The sequence below is a fragment of the Spea bombifrons genome, chromosome 2 (assembly GCF_027358695.1).
Source record: "Spea bombifrons isolate aSpeBom1 chromosome 2, aSpeBom1.2.pri, whole genome shotgun sequence".
Lineage (NCBI taxonomy): Eukaryota > Metazoa > Chordata > Amphibia > Anura > Pelobatidae > Spea > Spea bombifrons.
This window is the reverse complement of record NC_071088.1, coordinates 117,123,446-117,143,778: the sequence shown is the minus strand read 5'-3', so window position 1 is coordinate 117,143,778 and position 20,333 is coordinate 117,123,446. Positions and strand designations below refer to the sequence as shown.

The 20,333-nt window shown below is 36.0% G+C and overlaps 1 protein-coding gene across 2 annotated transcripts in view; it reads right to left on the bottom strand.

Moving 5' to 3' along the window:
- The window catches only part of PPP1R1A (protein phosphatase 1 regulatory inhibitor subunit 1A), a 55,162-nt gene that overhangs the window by 3,970 nt on the left and 30,859 nt on the right, over nucleotides 1-20,333 (bottom strand). The window contains exons 2-4 of one of the 2 annotated variants that reach the window (XM_053455931.1): nucleotides 16,095-16,155; nucleotides 7,706-7,743; nucleotides 6,663-6,726 (exon numbers count right to left, since the gene is read on the bottom strand). In XM_053455931.1, the coding sequence (XP_053311906.1) occupies nucleotides 6,663-6,726; nucleotides 7,706-7,743; nucleotides 16,095-16,155 (163 nt within the window). The remainder of the gene's footprint in view (nucleotides 1-6,662; nucleotides 6,727-7,705; nucleotides 7,744-16,094; nucleotides 16,156-20,333) is intronic. The other variant, XM_053455932.1, reaches the window with a different exon arrangement.

The window sequence follows — 20,333 nt, the reverse complement described above, 5'->3', positions numbered from 1 at the left end:
TCACAACAGTCATACAATCTGTTTACATGTAATGGGACAACAAAACATACCCTAAATATACCTTTGCCAGTAGATAAATAGATTGAAGTGGATAGACATTATTTACTTCCATTATTGATCTCTATATACAATGCCATGTGGTAATACAGATGGTGTATGTCTAAATGTCAATGTATGAGGACACAGGATCCGATAAACCCAACCAACCACGCAGTGTGAGAATTCTGCTGATAACTCAGCAACGCAGAAACAACAGGAATTCAAGTCTAATAGAAAAAGATGATTATTTGCATCTAATGTTATATCTTTTCTTGGTTCATGTCATTGTGAGTTTATTGATGAAGAAGGGATGTGTTTGGATTAGGAGAAGAATACAGATCAAGGTGTGCTTGGCGTTTATAATCCCTACTACCATTTACGTCCAGCTGCTATATAACTGGCCCAACATACCCCGGAGCGGACAAAGGCCCATGCTCCTTAAAGAGTAAGTCTGTTTCACGAGACTTGCCACCAATGTCTTTGCCCCGACCCAGGAGCAAAAGATCTAGGCATGGAGGTTGGTTGATGGCCTATTATTTTGGCTGTAAAGACTCAAGCCTTAACCAGTCCTTACAGGCTATAGGTGAACACAAATGTACAAGCCAGTTTGGATAAGTAAGCTCATTTGAGCAGGGCCCTCCTCATCTGTTGTTTCTGTAAGTCAACTTGTAATGTTATATATACTAATTGTTAAGTCATGTGTACTCTTTGTACAGTGCTGCACAATCTAATGGTGCTATATAAAACAAATAATAATAATAATAATAAGTATACTAATGTATACATCATACACCATCCCTTTGCTAACGTATTGAATGTTCTCACATGAAAAATATAATCATAGTGAGAAACTCATTGTCTCAAAGGTGATAACCAGTTTCTAAAATATACATAACTATATAAGAAAATAATAAAATCACATTTCCACAAAACTCTGTAACAGTTCACAATCCATAAATTATACCAACATCCCAAAGCAGCTATAAGAAAGTGTTAAGAACATTTTACAGCATTCCGAAGTGTATTTTAACGATCTGTCACTTCCAAGAAATATATATATATATATATATATATATATATATAGTTTCTATATTGCATGCAATATTGTTGCTTCCTAACAAAAGCAGCAGAATAAATCCCTAGTGCGCCCGAGATAAATCTATACATTATTACATACAGCTATGGGAGAAACGCCATAGCAACGAAAAAAATAAAATAAAATGCTGCGGTACCACTAAGATCATGTACATTAATAAAACCATTTAAACGACGGATCTGTTACCATGGTAAACAGATGCAAAATTCATATACAAACTGATAAGATGTTCTAACCACATGACATATATATGGATCCCATATGAGATTTAAAATACATATATATGCGTTCTTCTAAATATGCCGGTAAACATATCAGTGAATTTTTTTACTTTCTGTATTCAAGTATTCTAAATGAAAACATAGAGGATTGTTGATAATAAACAGGATTCTTTGTATTAATAATTAAAGTTGAATCTTGTTTTGCATGCTCGTTTTGGAAGTAGATGTAATGGAAGGATAATATGCACCAGAAAGTATTATTTTAATTTCCTAACAATTCCGATTGTTTCACCCTCAAGGGAATATACAGAGCTAAAATAGCCAAAAAAAGGGACAGACAGTGTTGTGTCCCATACAGCCCTGCAAATGAAGAGTGCGTAGCCTCGATGGCCACACTTCTGGTGCCAGCCTTGGACTTAAGATATGGTTTACAGCCACTATACTGGAGTTCAATGAATCAATGAGATCCCTGAGGAAATACATTTCTTGAGTGCATGTCTTGTATTACAAAGCATATGTTCCACTCTTCTAAATACAAGATGAGCCCCTTTAAGTGTGTATATATATATATATATATATATATATATATATTGTGCTACCATGTGCCATTTTATCAATGAACCAATGCACCTTCTATCAATAAGGTAATAAATTCTATTCACACAAGATAAAAATGTTTTGTTTTTTTAATTAAAATTAGATCGTTGTCAAAAATGTTTTTTGTGATCACCAAAGACGGAATTAATAGTGTAATTAGCTTCAAGTTCATTCCACCAGATATAATTACAACTGATTATTTCTACATATCGCTTGAATAAAAATAAACTTTTAATAATTGGTAAGCAGTTGTGGTTTGCAAGAGAACAATATAGCTCTCTGTGTATCAAAGCTGAAAAATATGCTTAAATACTGTATTTGCTCGATTATAAGACTATATTTTTCGAGCAAAAACGACCTTGTCTTATAATTGATGTAATTTTTTATTCAGACCTCAGATCCACAGTACTGCTGCACAGCCGATTAAGTCTAGGGGCTTGTCACTCACCCTCTGTCACAATCTCACTCACTCTCTCATGCTCTCTCACGGTCTCATTCGCTCTCTCATTCTCTCTCTCTCAATGTCTCCCTACCTTCTGCGCCGACCTCTTCTGTGTACCTGTCTCTTTTTCTGCAGCTCAGTTTCTTCTCTTGTCTCTTCTTGTTCTTCTGTCTTCTTTCTTCATCTGCTTCTCCCCAGCCTCCGCACACACATCCTCTCCCCTGACTGGAGGAACAAGGGAGAGTCTCCGTCGTGCGCGCCGTCGCTCCGCCCTTCTGCAGAAGTACTCCGAGAGGCCAGAATATTACAGATGGATTTACGGAGAAAGAGAGGTTCAGAAATGTTTTTTCTCTGCAAATCTGTCTGTCTTTACTTTTTTTTTCATTAAGATCTATCCTCTGGAATGCTCTCCCCCAGCCTATCTGTCTTTCTCTGTGCCTTCATTCCTTAAAAAAATCCCTCAAGACCCACTTATTTACAACACCGCTTACAACATAGCACATTAACACCCCCCATATTCCTTTAGCTCACCTTTCCTAGTCCCTCTCCCGCAATACTTTTACTAGTGTGGCTGGTCCATCCCTTACACTCTAGACTGTAAGCTCGTTTGAGCAGGGCCCTCCTCACCTGTTGTCTCTGTTAGTCAATTTGTTATGTTACATACTACTTGTTTTGTCCTGTCTACCCATTGTACAGCGCTATGGAATTTGATGGCCCTATATAAAACAATAAATAATAATAGTAATCTAAAGTCTGGGGTGGTCATCTTATCATATCCTAATCAGAGTTGTCTCATAATCGACCAAATACTACACATAGATACTCTAGGCATGTGTTAAACCCCAAATATGGTTCAGGACCAGGGTTGCCGTATCATTTCTTTTCCTAGACTATAAACATCATGGTCTGCTAACAAGAACATGTGAAGTGCTCCCCTGTGGGATCTATAAACTCACAGAAGGGATTGAATTACTCTGTTACATATCCCCTATATTGGAGGGTAGAGCTTTCAATAAACTATTCAGCAACATGAGAAAGTTATGTGTGTCTTGGTAAGAAATGTTTCCTAGTGCTACTCAAAATCCGTGGGACTCAGCAGCGCGTCTTCACTAATAATAATTTCTAAGGCGACTTAGAAACACCATATTTCACCCCATTTCGAGACCTAGACTCATCCTAGAGTTCCACAGAAATAGGGCATTTTGTGTACAAGTCAGCGGTGTCATTCAAAACAAAAGACTTGTTCTTTTTATCTTTTATAGCAATAGCTTTAACTAAAGTGGGTTTCATTGATATACCGGGGAACAATAAGAATCAGCTATGATATGTGGTATATAAAGCTCTATTGCAAAGGCGTGGCATGAAAAATATCTCCAAACCAAAAGATAATAACAGAAGTATTATATTGTGTGCCTTTCTGTGGGTGGCAGTCTATGTTTTAATCTGGTTTATAATAGTAACTATGCGCTTGAAACTGAGTGGGTGTGGATTTCAGTTTAAACAATTAAATTTATCCGAGAAATGTAATTGTATTATCATAATACATATTTATAGCTCTGTAGAATTGGATAATTAACAGTAAAATGAATACTCATTATACATAATTTTGCTTCGTTTTCTTTTTTATTTTGCTTACAGTATCTTTCATTAATATGCGAGTATAATATTGTAAAATTCTAATCACCTAGTATAGAACACAGTGCTAGGTGCCACCAAAAGTGGTAAGAGTCCTCAAATGATCCAGAGGGGACATGAAGGGCCAAGATCTCACTACAGGGTCTATGTGGTCTTCTTCTACAGATAACCTCATTACATCTCCTGCTACCTGCACCCATATTATATACTCACCACGAGTCACTTCCAGTGCAAAAATCATTCCTAAAGTACTAATAAATCCCTTTATTATGCATTCTCAGTTAAAGGAACACTTCAACCTCCTGAACAAAGAAGGCATATTCAAGTATTTTGTGAGTACTCCTATGCATTAAATAAACATGCAAACAAACTACTTACCATTAGGAGGGGCTGCAGCAGAATGCATCATCGTGGGCTGATGTTTTAGTGACACTGATTGGTTGCATAAAAGCAATGGAAGAGCATTCTGCTCATGTGCACAGGATGAGGGTCTCACTAGACCCCCTTCAGAAGGCTTGCTTGAACACATCTCTCACACAGAGAATAGCTGGGAGGCAAGGAAAGGGGCAAATGCATACTGGGGTGTTATCATCGCCTTAAAGAATCAACTGTGTTTGAGTAGGGAAACTCATTGAAATGGTTATATCTATTTGTAATTTAAAGACTGGCGTTATAATGTCAGAATGAAGTGAAATTAAGCTAACACAGAAGTATGGCATCTGGAACAAACCCGGTTATCAGTATCTTAAAAAGCCAAGGTATATATTAATAAACAATTCAATATGGTGGATAACATTCCACAGTGACAGTGATCTAAATAGATTGAGCCACATACTAAAAGTGTATCGCCAGCAGACATGCCAAAAGCTGATACAATTTCTACCTTTATAGAGTGGAACAAAATATTGTAAAATTTAAATGTAAATTTGTCAATCCCAAATTGCTTCAACTTGGCTACATTTAATTGTATTATTTTTTGCACGTAATAAAAACATTAAAATACAAAAATTCGACTTTTAATGACATTATTTGAGGTTTACTGTTTCAGGCACTTGACCCACAGAGACACCAGTCTCTTTGTTTCAAATCTGTGTTGCGAATGTGGGTGGCTGACAGTTTGAATGAAAATGGGAGTTTACAATTTAATAATTTAACCAAAGAAATGTCAGTGAGTGAATAAAAAGATTAGAGTACAATAAAATACAAGTAGAAAACCCCAAAACTTTGCTACTTTAAATTAAGTAGAAAGCTATATAGAAAAGGTCTAGTACCTTCAAATTGACATAACTGACTGGATATTAGGGAGAGGTCTTTTAAATATACCCCAAATAACACCTATAGTAAAAATAAATATAATTACCCTGCCTTAAACCCTTAACACATAAAAACATTTATACAATACCAGCGAAATCAAACAGTCTAAAAAAACCCCAAAAAAACGGTGCGGAGGTATCCATATAAAAGTTCATATAAAAAACTCTACTACATGCTCACCTGCCTGGGCAGCTGGCCGGGACTGGCCAATAATCACCCTCCAGGTAACTTTACAGGGCTTTCTACCAGCATCTGTCTGCTTAAACTGTTACTATGCAACTACATAGCAACTACATAGCAAATAACATACTGTTTGGCAGCGAGGTGGTAGGAGAGAGGTCGATGGTTGAGAGACTGGATGTAACACTCATTATGGCAAGAACTAGTCCAGTCCATGCCATAATGATGACTATGGTAGACACTGTGCCGCCCTTCAGTTGAACCTCCTGGTACAGTTTGCTTATTTGTGTAAAATGAGGGGTAATCCTAAACTGTAGTCAGGAAAGGCTAAGCTCAAGCAAGATCAGTAGGAAATCCATGATCAAACACCAGAAGATCAGAATCACAACAAAAGCAGAGTGAAAGGTTACCAAACTGGCTCTCACATACAAATCAGTATTTATAATGATGCCATAATGTGACAGAGGGGGCAGGGGACACATTATAATAATAATACCAAAAATGTTAATCGTGCTATCTGAGAAGACGCAAGAGGAAGACTGAAACGACTGTGCAACTGATGTGGGAGGCGCATGCGACAATATCCACCTCTGAATGGGTGTGGGATACCTCGCCGAAGGCAGTGAGGCATTGTGAATGCCATGTATTTAGGACTGTGCTATTGTACCTTTATCAACGTATATAGAAATCATAATAGGGAGACAGGAGTGGGTACATGGTATACTTCAATACAAAATATTTGTTGATAAATTGTTTACATTTCTCTAAATGGTCTCAAATGTGTCTGAGAGACTCGTAGGACTGGCATGTGAAGGAAAATGAGTGATTTTTTTTATAACTACAACATGGGAGACTGCATGGGGACACAGAGCAACAAGGGCACCTTATCTGTCTGGTATAAATGGCTAATTTCCCAAAACAATTTAATTTTGTAATTTTACATATTTTGATGTCATCAAGATTTTTTCTCAATATCTGATGCAAGGTTTTATCATTACTGCAACCAGCAGAATGGTCTAATCTTCATGGACATTATGTTGGTCTAAAAAATAAACAGTAACAAAATCACCAAGTGTCTTTTCTGTGTGCAGTCAGAGAGACCCTTTTACCCTCTGCCCCAGCTGGGTGTTTTTTATACCTTTCATGGTGGGAGTTGTTCTGGATACCTTTTTCCTCTGATGTGGGGACATAGATAATGTAGACTGTAAGAAGAGATAAGAGACAAGCAAGCTTAGTCAAGTTAATGTGTGGCCAATATCTTATGTGAAACAATGGAGGGTTATGGAACTCTTAGTATGTTTCCAAATACTTAAATGAACTGCATGCAGGAAGTCTTTTCAATGGAATCCAGGTGTCATGAATACTTGGTTTCAGATGCACTGAAGATTTTCTGATTAAATAGACATGCAGCACTGCCACGGCTACCATGGCTCTCAACACTCCTGGCACATGCACACATCTCTCTGGCATCTAGTGAATGTATTAACATGTGCATAGGCATACCTGGAAACATTCTAAAGAACTCAGACCCTTCCAGTAATAACTATTTGTCTTTCACAAAGATTCCGCTGTGGTGACATGCTACTGATGGCAACTTAATTGACCTGACAATTCTATGGAAATTTGCCTTTCCCCACCCACCCCCTTTAAACACTCAAGGGCAAATCTTTAGAGTTCCCAGGTATGTTCACAGGTGAGGAAAATAATCTTCCAGCCATTGACAAACTTCAAAGACCACCATTTTCTTCAATGGTAGTACCCATTTTGTGGTTCCACAACATCTGGAGATCCAAGCTTAATACCCTGGCTCCATAGCCATTTCATCTCCTCTACAACTGTGTTCGAGTCCATAAGGGTGGTAGGTATCTAAAGTATTTTTCAACTACTATATATATATATATATATATATACACACTATTCTTCACCTCCCTGTTAGGACTATGTATTATTATGTTTTAATCTGGTCCCTTCGTTTATATAAATTGTGTTTTTAGATGAAATATTTCCTACGCCATAATCAACTATTCAGTCAATAATCCATGTAGTATTTAACTAATGAGAAACAATCTGCCATAATGTGATTTAAGGTTATACAATGATTAGTAGCCATGAAAAATGCAGAAATAATAACTTAAATTAGTGTTTAACACTAATATGTTTCCCCAAATAATTTAGACATACCTTTTGTAATGTGTTTGACATCCGATCCTCATCTATCTCTGATGATGAAATGAACAAACAACACATTAAGACACACACATACCCATACAGGTCTACAGTTTATATGTATACATGTTCATTTAAATAGCTTGGCTATCTTCAGTGAAACGGGACTGTTGTTATAACCTATTAAAAGAAACTGGAGGTTCCCATTGTAAGCAGTAATGTGATATTCTGGTTATATGACAAGTCAAACATTACTCTAAGCTGATTCTCTATTGTTTACTGGAAGGAAGTATAAAGAGACCTTATTGTGGTATTGAGGTTCTGTATGACTGCATATCAACAGCCAACTCAGTATTTCATATAACAGAGTTTTGTGCGTAGCTGTCCCACTATCCCGCTTCTGCAGGCAGTAGGCCTCATGCAGGATGGACCTGTAAAGTCAATGAAGGTCTGTGTTGTTGCAGCTCCCATGTGTCCACTTCGCAATGCTCAGCAGCTCAGTGCTGCAAGGTGTCTCTTTTGGGACCGCTAATACTCCTTCCCTCATTTTGCCACACTTACTGAGTCAGTTGCTTTAAACGTTACTGTAAAACAGTAATACTTAATATTTTACTGCATTCCTTTTCACCCGTAATTGTTTTTTTTGTTACATAATGACCCCTAAATCATTTTGCTTAATGTCCCTAAAAAAACCTAAGGTCACCTCTGGTTGTACTTACCATTTCCCAGCATGCACCTCAACTCTGTATGGCTATTTCCTCGTTTTATGGGGTTTAATTTTTCTAGTGAGCTTCATATGACCAACTAGGCAGAGGAATTGACAATTTTTTTAAGCATATTTTTGCCGAAAGGCATTTTTGTACTCTGGCAGTCGTAATATAGAGAACTATTTGAAGCTTTACCATGTACTATGCTAAGTTAAAGTACTAGCATCGCTGGACCAGTTGGTGTGAGATTTATCCTAGGGATATCAGAGCGTGATTTTACTAATCCCTTTAGCAGAAAAAATTCCACTTTTCACTGAATACAAAACTCCATCTGTAGCAAAAAGATGCCAAATGTATTATTTTGCTACTGCTACAACTGAGACATCAGAGACTCAGCATCACATCCTGGTAACAGAGTCTTGCAAAAAGCAGCACATGGCAATCTTTGAGCAGTACATTCACAGAAATAAACAATGATTAATTAGATAATTAAAACCAACACAAAGCCATATGTCTAGAAATGTAATTCGTCAAAACAAACAGAAAATTACACCAGAAACAAAGGTGGGAATTCAAATGAGCAGGAATGTTCTAATGGCAAGCAAATCTCCAAAAACAATAGGTGACATGATTGAAGAAGTCATGTCCTCAAAATGAAGAACAGAATGTTTGTGGACACATTAACATAGAGCTCCTAACAAAATAATGTGATGGATAAAATATAAGGTTTCAAGAGAAGTGATGGAGACTGTAACCAAAATTAAAAAGCAAATAGAGACAGAGATCTAATAAAGTCTTAAGTACAGCTTCCATTGGGAATTTGGTAGACTTTTAATATATGTCATCAGCCTAAGTATGTCACCGACATGCCTTTTAAACCATTTAACGTTAGATTTTATTACAGGGTTGAAAGTTAGCAACAGACCAGAGGTACACAGAGGGCATGAGTGCGTCATCAGTGCATCCCAGTGAGGGGGAGATATTAAGGTATAATTTATTTTTTATTTGATGATCTGTAGACTTGCTAGTCATCAGGGTATCACAATGAATAGGGTGATCTGGAGTGACATGGGATTCACTGTACACGAAAGAAGACTATAATTAACCATGTAATAGTTAATCATTTTAGTTACTTCTTTACACACTTCCTTCTAAGACTGTTCCTTTTAACCCTAATACTCCCTATATTCTTTGTATACTTGGATAACTGACTGTCTTCTTATAACTAGGTACACATCGACAGTATAAAAATAAATCTTTGCATATATGGTGGAAGCCGAGATATGGTGGAAGCCGAGCACTGATATATTGTACATGGACAAAAAAGGCATAATGCACACGCATGCATGACTGTATATGCATACACACATATACGCTTAAAGGCACAACCACATGCATTCATACGGAACTATCCCACATACACACACATTATTCTTTTCACTAAAAAGAGAGGTAGCAAGAGTGTTTGGTTTCAAATCACCCTCTTTACTATTCACTATAAACGTCCATGGAGAACATCTGAATGATTTAAATATGCATTATATAGGACAGCCAAGATCTTCATAATGCATATTGAAGTTAAGGTGTCCAAACCACACACATATGTTCTGAGCCTATGAGTAAGAACTACTGCTCAAAACGTGCAGTTTTCCCAGACTTTGCATGGCGTTATTATAGAAAAAATGTAATTAATAAAGAAGGTTTCTCAGAATTGAATTAAACCTTGGCAAGTGTGGTTCTCTTTATCTGAGTGATAATTGTTTGTTGGAACCTGGACATTCAGTAAAATGGGTTACTCGCCTTTTGTGATTATATAGACAGGAAAAGAGCAAGGTGTGATCTTCTAAGTAGTTAAGCATCAAAAAGGAAAAAAGGAAAAAGGATCTTGATCATTCAGACAAAGTAGTTTTCTGTACTGAATATAGTGTAGATTTGGAGGATATTCTTCGCACCATTAACAAACCCATTTCAGTCTTATGTCTTGATGTAGTACATAAACCTTACTGTAAAAAAATCAGTAGTGTAGCAAGAAGGGCTGAATATTTGGGGAATAAATTATCCCCAAGTTATCTATCAGATCTAACATGGCCTAACATGAAGGGACTGTTCCGTGGATGAGAGATGCTACAAGTGTTGCAATTATGTCTTGAGAGGTAATACGTTATATGTCACCTGTAATGGGAGAAACATTTACGATTGATGATTTCTTCAATTGCAATATGAATTATGTCAGTGTTGTAATATGCAATATGTAGGGCACGCGATACATTCGATAAAAGACAGAATCCGAGAACATCTCCTTGATATAGGAAATAAAAATTAAACGCCTGTATTTTCTAACATTTTGCAAAATGCTGTTATTCAGACTCTTTGAAGTATCAAGTCATAGAAAAAATACAAATGCCGCCATGGAAAGGTGACAACTTTAGAACATTATGTAAACGGGAGGTGTTTTGGATTTTTTTCTCTGCAGACTCATTTAACAGCCATGATGTTAATTTATTTTTTCACGAATGAGATAGGAAAATCCTAGTATATTATAGCATTTAGTGTGTTAATAGATTCATTATGTCTTCAGTCTCATTTTGTTCAATATACATTAAGAGGGGAGAGAGAGAAAAATTCTTATCAAATTGTATCGATGTGAAATACATTTTCCTACCAGTGCTGTCTAGTAACACATTTTTTTATACATTGTTTAGTGTAATATATTCACATTTACTTAATATTAAAGTGATTTTGTTGTTTCTAATTGTGTACAATTTGCTTGTCTCTTACTAATTTGCCTTACAACTTAGCTGGGCTGTTTGCTAAAATGAATATTTTATTCTAAGAGTGTATTAGCTATGTTGTCCATAGTTTGTTATGTTTAATTGGTTAGACTAATTAACGGGTAACGCTATATAGAACATGCACTGGTCCTACTTTAAATAAGTGCTATCATCACCTGAACTGGATACAGAGTAAAAGTTAAGACCTCTTAAACATTTAGAGAGTATGCCAAGGAAGCCCAGAAATTAGCTGTGAAACCTGCAACCCACATGACTGATCTAGAGAATTCCTAACAAATCTACATTTCTGTTTTAATAAGTCACATGATTTATCTACTGTTTAGTGCTGTCTACCATTTTCACACACATTATCATAACAATATATATGGAACTATGGAGTAACATAGACAACAGTAGACAGCATGTGACCCAGAAGCAAACCCGGTAACTTCTACTTGCTGCCCCTAGCAATGTAAGGAACTCTACCATAGGCAAAAGCAAGCACACTAACTGAACCAAGTAATTTGTAAATGAAGTGCAAAGGTTAAAACATGACATTGTCTCGGCAAAGTGCCATGTCAACAACCAAGTGCATTATCTAACATTTATTAACATTAAACTGCAGCTGCCACACTCTCAACCAAATCTTCTAATTTGCTTAAATCACTTGCCATTCGGCTCGTTCCACCTAGAAAGTTAACATTGTTGAAGAGCTTTGAATCTTTTGCAAAAAGACATACTTTACCATTAACATCTTTTGTAATATTACTAAAACATTAAAAAGTATGGGTCCTAACACAGATCCGTGAGGTAACCCACTAGCAACAAGGTCTACCTCTGAATATACATCATTAACTACAACCTTCTGTCTCCTGCTACTCAATCAACTCTTTTAAATATGCAAAAAAAGAAGTTTTTGCTCATGACATAAAATCCTTTAAATTAGAGTTTAGCTGGGAAAACTGCCATGTTCTACAGCCCAACCCCTGTCTTTATACTGTTCATCAAAAGGGATGGCGCATGACCCAAGCCAGTTCCTGAACATCTGTACAGAAATAGTTTAATCATCTCAACTTTCCTAATGTTGTGACAAATCTTGCCAGGTCAAGCCCAGGTTCTGTCTCACTCTTGGCTTTGGTTCCAGTTTGGCTGATAAATCTCCGACTGCTAGTTCATCTACCTTCAATTTAGACAAGAGGGGAACTGACCCACTCTAAAGCTTTCTTCTGGTCACTTGTCCTAACCAGCCGTAATCATCTCAAGTGTTAAACAGGGGACATTTAGAGGCCATGGAGAGTGATTATTCATTTATAGTAGAAATAATTCAAATATTCTGATTAACAGCTATATCAGGCAATATAGAATTATTCAAATGCCAGTAATAGGTTAATCATCTCATATGAATGAAATCTAATGAAAGAGTGTTGAAAGGAATTTAAATGACAACAAATTTAAGCAAGTTAACCATCCTAAAATCTAGGAAAACCCCATCTGATTAGCAGAGATTTACCATTAATCCCAAATTATAATTATTGAAAATATTATTTTATATTATGTGATTTAAGGTGTTAATAATAGTTTATACAACAGCTTTCAGCATAATTAAATGAATTCATTATATCTACCTACAGTTTGTGCTCGTGTGCCAATCAGTATAATTGTTTAGTTTAAACGTTCACTAATTAATTCCTTGTTATGAAGATATCACCCTTTTCCTGATGATTGATGGTGAGCTTTCAAGAATTCAAGGGATACTCAAAGGAGCACTCCATCCCTATATTAATGATAAATACAAATTGGACTCCATTTTGCGCTGTTTCAGTGACTTCAATGGGAGTGCTACTGAGCATGTGTAAGAAGCGCACATACTAATGTTTCCTGGTTTCAGTAGAGGCAACCACAAAAATGAGAAGTCTAATTTTCTAACTCCAGTAACTAAAGAATTTGCATGCAGTAAAAATCATATATCAAAAAATAACATTTTACGGATTAGACTGTTCTTTTAGGCTAAATCAGTAATGAATCCTTTGAGTTATCGGACTCAAGGGAAATAAAAATGAGCCAACTCAGTGGGAATCAATTCTGAATTCATTAGTGATCCAACCTTAGCTGACCAGGCAGCCTTTTTAACTAATGAAGCTACATTGTAGAAAGGATAGCAAAGTGTTTGACTTTTGAGAAAATGATTAATCACACCATACATACAATATAGGAAGGTTTACATACAGTCTTGTAAAAAAAGAATTGAATTCTATGGTTATACATATCAGGACATAATAGCAATCTTCTGTTCCTTAGCAGGTCTAACAATTAGACAAATATAACCTCAAAAGAACAACACGTGACAAGCCACAATGGAAAAGCCATGTGTGGAAAAAAAGTACAGCTTATGATTCCATAGCTTGAAGAACCACCTTTAGCATCAATAACTTGATGTAATCATTTTCTGTATGACTTTATCAGTCTCTCACATCGTTGTGGAGGAATTTTGGGCCACTCTCCTTTATAATGTTACTTCAGTTGATTGTGGTTTGCCTATGCACAGCTCTCTTAAGGTCACACCGCAGCATTTCAATCAGGTTGGGGTCTGGACTTTGACTGGGCCATTATAACACCTTGATTATTTTCTTTTTCAGCCATTATTTTCAAGATTTACTGGTGTTCTTGTCCTGTTGCATGGCCCAATGTTGGCCAAATTTTAGCTGTCAAACAGATGGCCTCACATTTGAATCTAGAATACTTTGGTATACAGAGTTCATGGTCGACTCAATGACTCCAAGTTCCCAGGCCCTATGGCTGCAAAACAAGCCCAAATCATGGCCCCTCCACCATCATGCTTGACAGTTGGTATGAGGTGTTTGTGCTGATATGCTGTGTATGGTTTTCGCCAAACATGGCACTGTGCATTATGGCCAATCATCTCCACTTTGGTCTCGTCTGTCCAAAGGACATTGTTTCAGAAGTTTTGTTGTTTGCTCAGATGCAACTTTGCAAACCTAAGCCGTGCTATTTTTTAGAGAGAAAAAGCTTTCTCCTGGCAACCCTTGTTCAGTCTTTTTCTAATTGTACCGTCATGAACTTTAACAGTTAACATGGTAACTGAGGCCTGTAGAGTCTGAGATGCAACTCTTGGGTTTTTTGCAATTTCTCTGAGCATTGCACGGTCTGACCTTGCGGTGAATTTGATGGGACGTCCACTCCTGGGAAGATTGTCTTCAATGTTTTCCACTTTTGAATAATCTTTCTCACTGTAGAATGGCAGAATTTAAATTATTTGGAAATGGCCTTGTAACCCTTCCCAGATTGATGGGCAGCAATAATGGCTTCTCTAAGATCATTGCTGATGTCTTTCCTCCTTGGCATTGTGTTAACACACACCCGAATGCTCCAGACCAGCAAACTGCTAAAACTTTGGCTTTTATAGAAGTGGTCACACTTGCTGATGATCAATTAGTAAAGGGCATTTGATTAGAAGCAACTGTCTGCTACTTAGCACCTTAATTTGTATGGAAGCTGTAAGGGTGTAGTTAGTCTTTCACACATGGCTTCTCCATTGTGGCTTTATTTTAGTTAAATAAATAATGATACTGTGTAATATGTCATTTGTTGTTGTTCATCTGAGGTTGTATTTACCTAATTTTTAGACCTGCTAAAGGGCATATGATTGTTATTATGTCCTGATATGTAAAACCATAGAATTCAAAGATGGTGTACTTTCTTTGACAGAGAGGCAAATATACAACACATAAAAATAAGTATTGGTAAGTGAGTATTCCTTGTCTTGTTTAATCTTTCTCTCTATTTAATTGTCAATCTGTAGAATTGTTGGCAGTACCAGCATTGTCTGATATACTTTGTATCCTGAAGTACTACTTCTCACCCCGCCCTTACATTGAGATCCCATACTCTCACACCTTTAACAAGCTACTTATAGAACAAGTGGCTATCAGATTTTACTCCAAATAAGCGCTTCACCTCAATAGGTGACCTATTTAGTAATTACTCTATGGATCAGAAGCCAAATCATTGTTTCAATTGGATGTGTAATAACGCTCTTCTTTTTTTTATGCTTTTAAATCATTTATGGTGGGAAAGGTTTTTGTCTGAAAAGGAAAATTACATGCCTTCCAACAAGTCAAGCATACTTGAACATAAAAGAGGTAAAAAAACAGATGGTCTCATTAGTGAGAGATAAAAGAATGTATAATTAGCTATATTTAACAGAACCCTTGAATTGATAGAAGGAGCAGAAAGCTGTATATTATACCTTGGTATGTAAGGATTATAGAATATTCATATGTGTGCCACAGGTCAAAGCAGCCAAACAAATTAAGAATCATATTAATCATATTGACTGCATGTATGTCTACGTTATATGTAGGACAGCAAAGTTATAACATGAATTTCTAAATAAACATGGGAATAGTCAGGTTTCCATTCCACAGCATATAATGTTTTCTGATTAGAGAGCTTTAGACTGCCGGTGCCCAGCTGGTGGCTTAGGAATAATACTATCAATTTGATTAATTAGGTACATTTAGGTGGTAGTCAGTGGATCTAGATCTAAGATCTAAGCTAAATCTTAGACCCCTCATAACTTAAAGAAATAAATGAAAAAATTGTTAACATTTAAGAGTTAATAGAATTTCTTGAAAATGAATCTGTGAACACTGGTGGGACCAACATATAGACAATTTAAGCAGCTACTCATTAAGTGAACTGGACCCAAGCTGAGGATGGAAGGGAGAGACCAATTAAACAGTGACTTAATTTTAAGAGACATTCTATAACATAGACCTGGAATGGCCCGGGAGTGTTATTTTCTTGCAGTAGTCTTAACTTCTGTGTAATTCTGCCTTCCATGTTAGTGTGTGTGAGAGAAGCAGGTGGCTAGGAAACACACTGTAATGAACCTTTTATAATTACCTGGAGAGGACTGGTCGCTGCTTAAGACAAGTGTAGCAGGAGTAGGCCTCCGCCTGCGAATCTATAGAAAAGAAGAAAATGTTACTATAGTTTAAATAGTCAGTACAACACATTAAATCCTACATTCTAAACAGACATGACCCATATATGAAAAACAGTTACAATCCCAGGAATATGTATCTACTCCACCGAGTAGTTTTTTTTTTCTTCAAGAAACTTAACTAGTTGCTGTGCTGTAAACTGCCTATTTAATCCGAGCGTATTAAGGAATATGGCTCATATTCCAACTATAAACTTAACTGCCTATTTAATCCATCCTAGTAGTTGTTTCTCTTTTATTTTACCTGTGTTCTGGCTCAAGATGGTCTCAGTGGAACAATAATTTAGTGAAGAAGAGAGTGACGCTATAAGAGCTTTAAAATAATCCCACTAAAATTCAACTGCTGTAACAGGAAGCCAAGACATCAATTATCAACAAAACGTTGGGTGAATTAGGACAGCAGGTCTCTGTAGGAATAAGAAACCACTAAAGAACTGTGTTACATGTATTGGATTTCCTGTGGGACAGATAATATTACATGTAAAGGATCATATAGTCATTCACTGTCCTTTAAATAACCCCCAAAAATAGGACGACCTGTGTTTTTCTAGATGTACCGTCTGGAATAGACACCTATCTCGATAAGAAACCCAAATCATATTGATTCACAGTTCTTACATGTTGAGATTGTATTCTCTACTTAGAAACTCTGTCATTTAGACCAAGATAGTTTTGCCCAAGAGCCAAGTTTGTGAAGACCAATACAGGGGCAAAGTTCTAGGTATAGAGCAATTTGTAGAACATTCCATTGTTTTTTTCTGATGATTGCTCTTTGTTGTGTCACAGAGTTGCTATCGTAATATATGGCCTAATTTAGATTACACCCCGATTAGACTAGACCAAATTACAGAGGATGGCTGGATAAATGGATTTACATGAAATAATGGACTCATGGGGATTATCATCATGGTTTATAACCTTTGTGTTGCTATTTTCCTTCACAAAAACATGTCAACACAAGGGGTAGATGGGAGATACCCTGTGCATATTTTACTTTGTGTTGACATTCTACAGAGAAAGTAAAATGCTAAAACACTAGTTGCTTGAAAGTGAGCGCTAGTACTTCCTTTCTATTTGTAAAAAAGCTATGTCTTCCTCAAGAGTTTATTGACTTAACTGGAAGTTTGCAGCTCATCGTTAACGCTCACTAATTTCATTATGCATTATTAAGGCTTAACCCTTATGCGCTTCTTCTAAACTAAATACTGGGTTAAACCTATATAATCTCTTGAAGGTCATTTTACCATGTTATCAATGCTTTATGCAGGGCCATCTCATCTCTTACAGCAAAACAAACATGACAAAGAAGTTTCTTCATAATGTATAATGACGTCAGTGAGTTGATTCAATTCTCTTGCAAAACCCAGTCCCCTAGGCACACTAATAGGATGTATTAATTACCACATTCATTACTGGTCCATATCTGAATGGTACTTACAGTTCCCCGAATAAGGTAAAAGATAACACATGGCTAGTGGGTCCATGAGTGATTATAATTTTAGAAGTATATTTATACTTTGACGGGTCCATCAGAAACTAATTTTAGATTTTGAATTATTAAGTAAAATCCATTCAACTGCATATATCCTCTAATGTGTCAGTAAAGGCTAATTTCAACTGTAAGGAAAAATAATTAAAATAATTATTCATTTGATATAGTCTGGATATAATTAAAAGTTGCTCAGGACTATGACAGAATGAATCCTTTCTTACAAATTGGAAGTCTCATTTGTTAAATAATTCAGTGCAATAATTTTGCTTGAATGAACTGCCTTACTTGCAATTCTTGATGTTCTAAAGAAGAACTATTCTCCAAACTCAACCTTGCTTGAAGCTATGCATTTTACAGAAAAAGTGAGTTTTGATAACATTTTGAGACAAACAGGCCACTAATCAAAATGTTTAATACTATGTACACACTTGTTTATTCATTGTTTAAATAACAAAAAAATTCCCCACTGCTTGTAAATAATGGAAAATCAGAGCATGACTCATTCTGAATGATGTCGGCACCAACGGTATTTTTCTACTTGTTTTCCATATAATTAAAAAAAACCATAACATAACAATTAAAAATAACATAACATAAAAAGGAACATAACTCTAAACATAAAAAAAACTCTAAAAGAAAAAAATGAATTAATTTTAAGGTATAATAATATTAGAATAATATTATGTTATTCGCCACCTTTCACATTGTATTAATCATGCAATATCCACTAAGTAAATAGCCCAAAATGGCATTTTTGTACATTTTTAAATCTTTTTTCTTTTCTTTTTTTTCTGATTTTTGTGGCTCTTGCTATAAGATGTACCAAAATATGCAAAAAAAATATTTTGCTTCTGAAACATTTGTAAATGTTTTTAGTGTGTGCACAAATACACATATTATATTAGCACAAAAGAAACAAATGCATGCAAAATAAGAATAAAAACATATTTCTTTGTACCATATTTATTTTTAATTTTTTTATACACTACCATATTTCATATTTATTCATATGTATTACCACTTTGGGGGTAGTAAAGTGCCTAATTATGTTAAATCTAACAACAGATTTAATGCTTTTTACCCTATATTTGTTCTAGTTTTCCTTCCACCAAAGATTGTCTAAAGTCACTGCTTTACTATGCCTTTTTTCCATATTATAAAAGCTTCTTTTTATTTTGGAAACAGGATTATTTTTTAACTCTGTATAAACTAACATTGCTTTCTAATATTTACAAAACAGTTTTATTAACATTGCTAAGCTCACGACTACCCTTCTTTACATTGTACTCTCGCTGTCATACTAAATGTTTGTAAAAATGATTTTATTGAATGATATACAATTCTAGGGCTCATTTACAGAAAATATCTGTGAATTTATCAGGTTTAACCCAGAGTCTCCAGGAAAAGCATGGCTTTCATGGGACTCCAGGTCAGTTTCTTGAATTTGTGTTTGGTCACACCCACTGCTTGCCAAGGTTCCACCCACTTCCCGCCAACTTCCTGCCTACTAAGAGCTAACTGGAACTAGCTCTGCCCCTATGTGTAGCTAGTCCCATGCCTACCCGTGGCCAGCATTACCCATGAACAAAGCTACACTCTGAGGAGAGTAGGAGCTCTGGTCAACCCACCCCGAGGAGTTCCCAGATATGGTTATTTCTGCTGGTATAGTACACGGTTGTGTATAGTAATTATAGTAAAGTATAGTAGTATAGTAACACTGGTGTAATTCAACTCAATGTTCCAGAAAACACACACCACAACTATAATACAGACACATTCCATGAATAACGTATTGGTGGCAACACATTCTTTCTTGTTTTTTTTTTCCCTTTCCTTTCTTGTATATTGTGCACCTGTATTTTAAATAACAAATTTTGTTTTGATTCATGTCAATAACTTTCTATTGATTTTTATTATTATGTTTGGGTGTTGCCAGTATTATTGCCTTACTTTTTGAGGTTTTAACAGTAGTGTTTTATTTATAAAATTAGACTGGGGCGCTGGCAAAGTCTTCGTGTTCTTCCTCAGGAAAACCAAAATCTGCGTATTCTAGCCTAAGTCTTCCATAGTATAGCAGGGGTTAACGGAAATCTGTAGGATAGCTCCAGGGTTTGAAGGTCCATAAGAGCGACTCTATTGGGCTTGTCTCGCATCAACCAATGAAGGGCAGCTGACTTGTATGGGGGGGGCAGAGAGATTAGTTAGGAGATATTTAGGGATTTTCTCTTAAGTAATAGGCTAACCCAGTATATATATATATATATATATATATATATATATATATATATACGAACACAAAGAAACGAAAATTCTTCATGTTGTACGCCTTGTGCATGTTTATCCAATGCCACATTCGTTTGTTTGTTATCCTGTTTCAACAACGAAAACACAACATTTCTGTTTGTTTTCATGTTCTCCCGAATACGAATGCACAGGTCTAATAATCATGTTGTAACCATAACAACCAGTAAATCGGGTGACGTCTCAACTGGAACCCTGCCATACTTGCTGATTGGATTATCAGGTTGCTGACGTAGATGTACACATGAATAATTTGCTGTTTTTTCTGCTTAACCAAAACATATGCCATGGAGAGCAGAGAATCAGAATAGAATAGATACATTATTGAACTACTAGACAATGATAG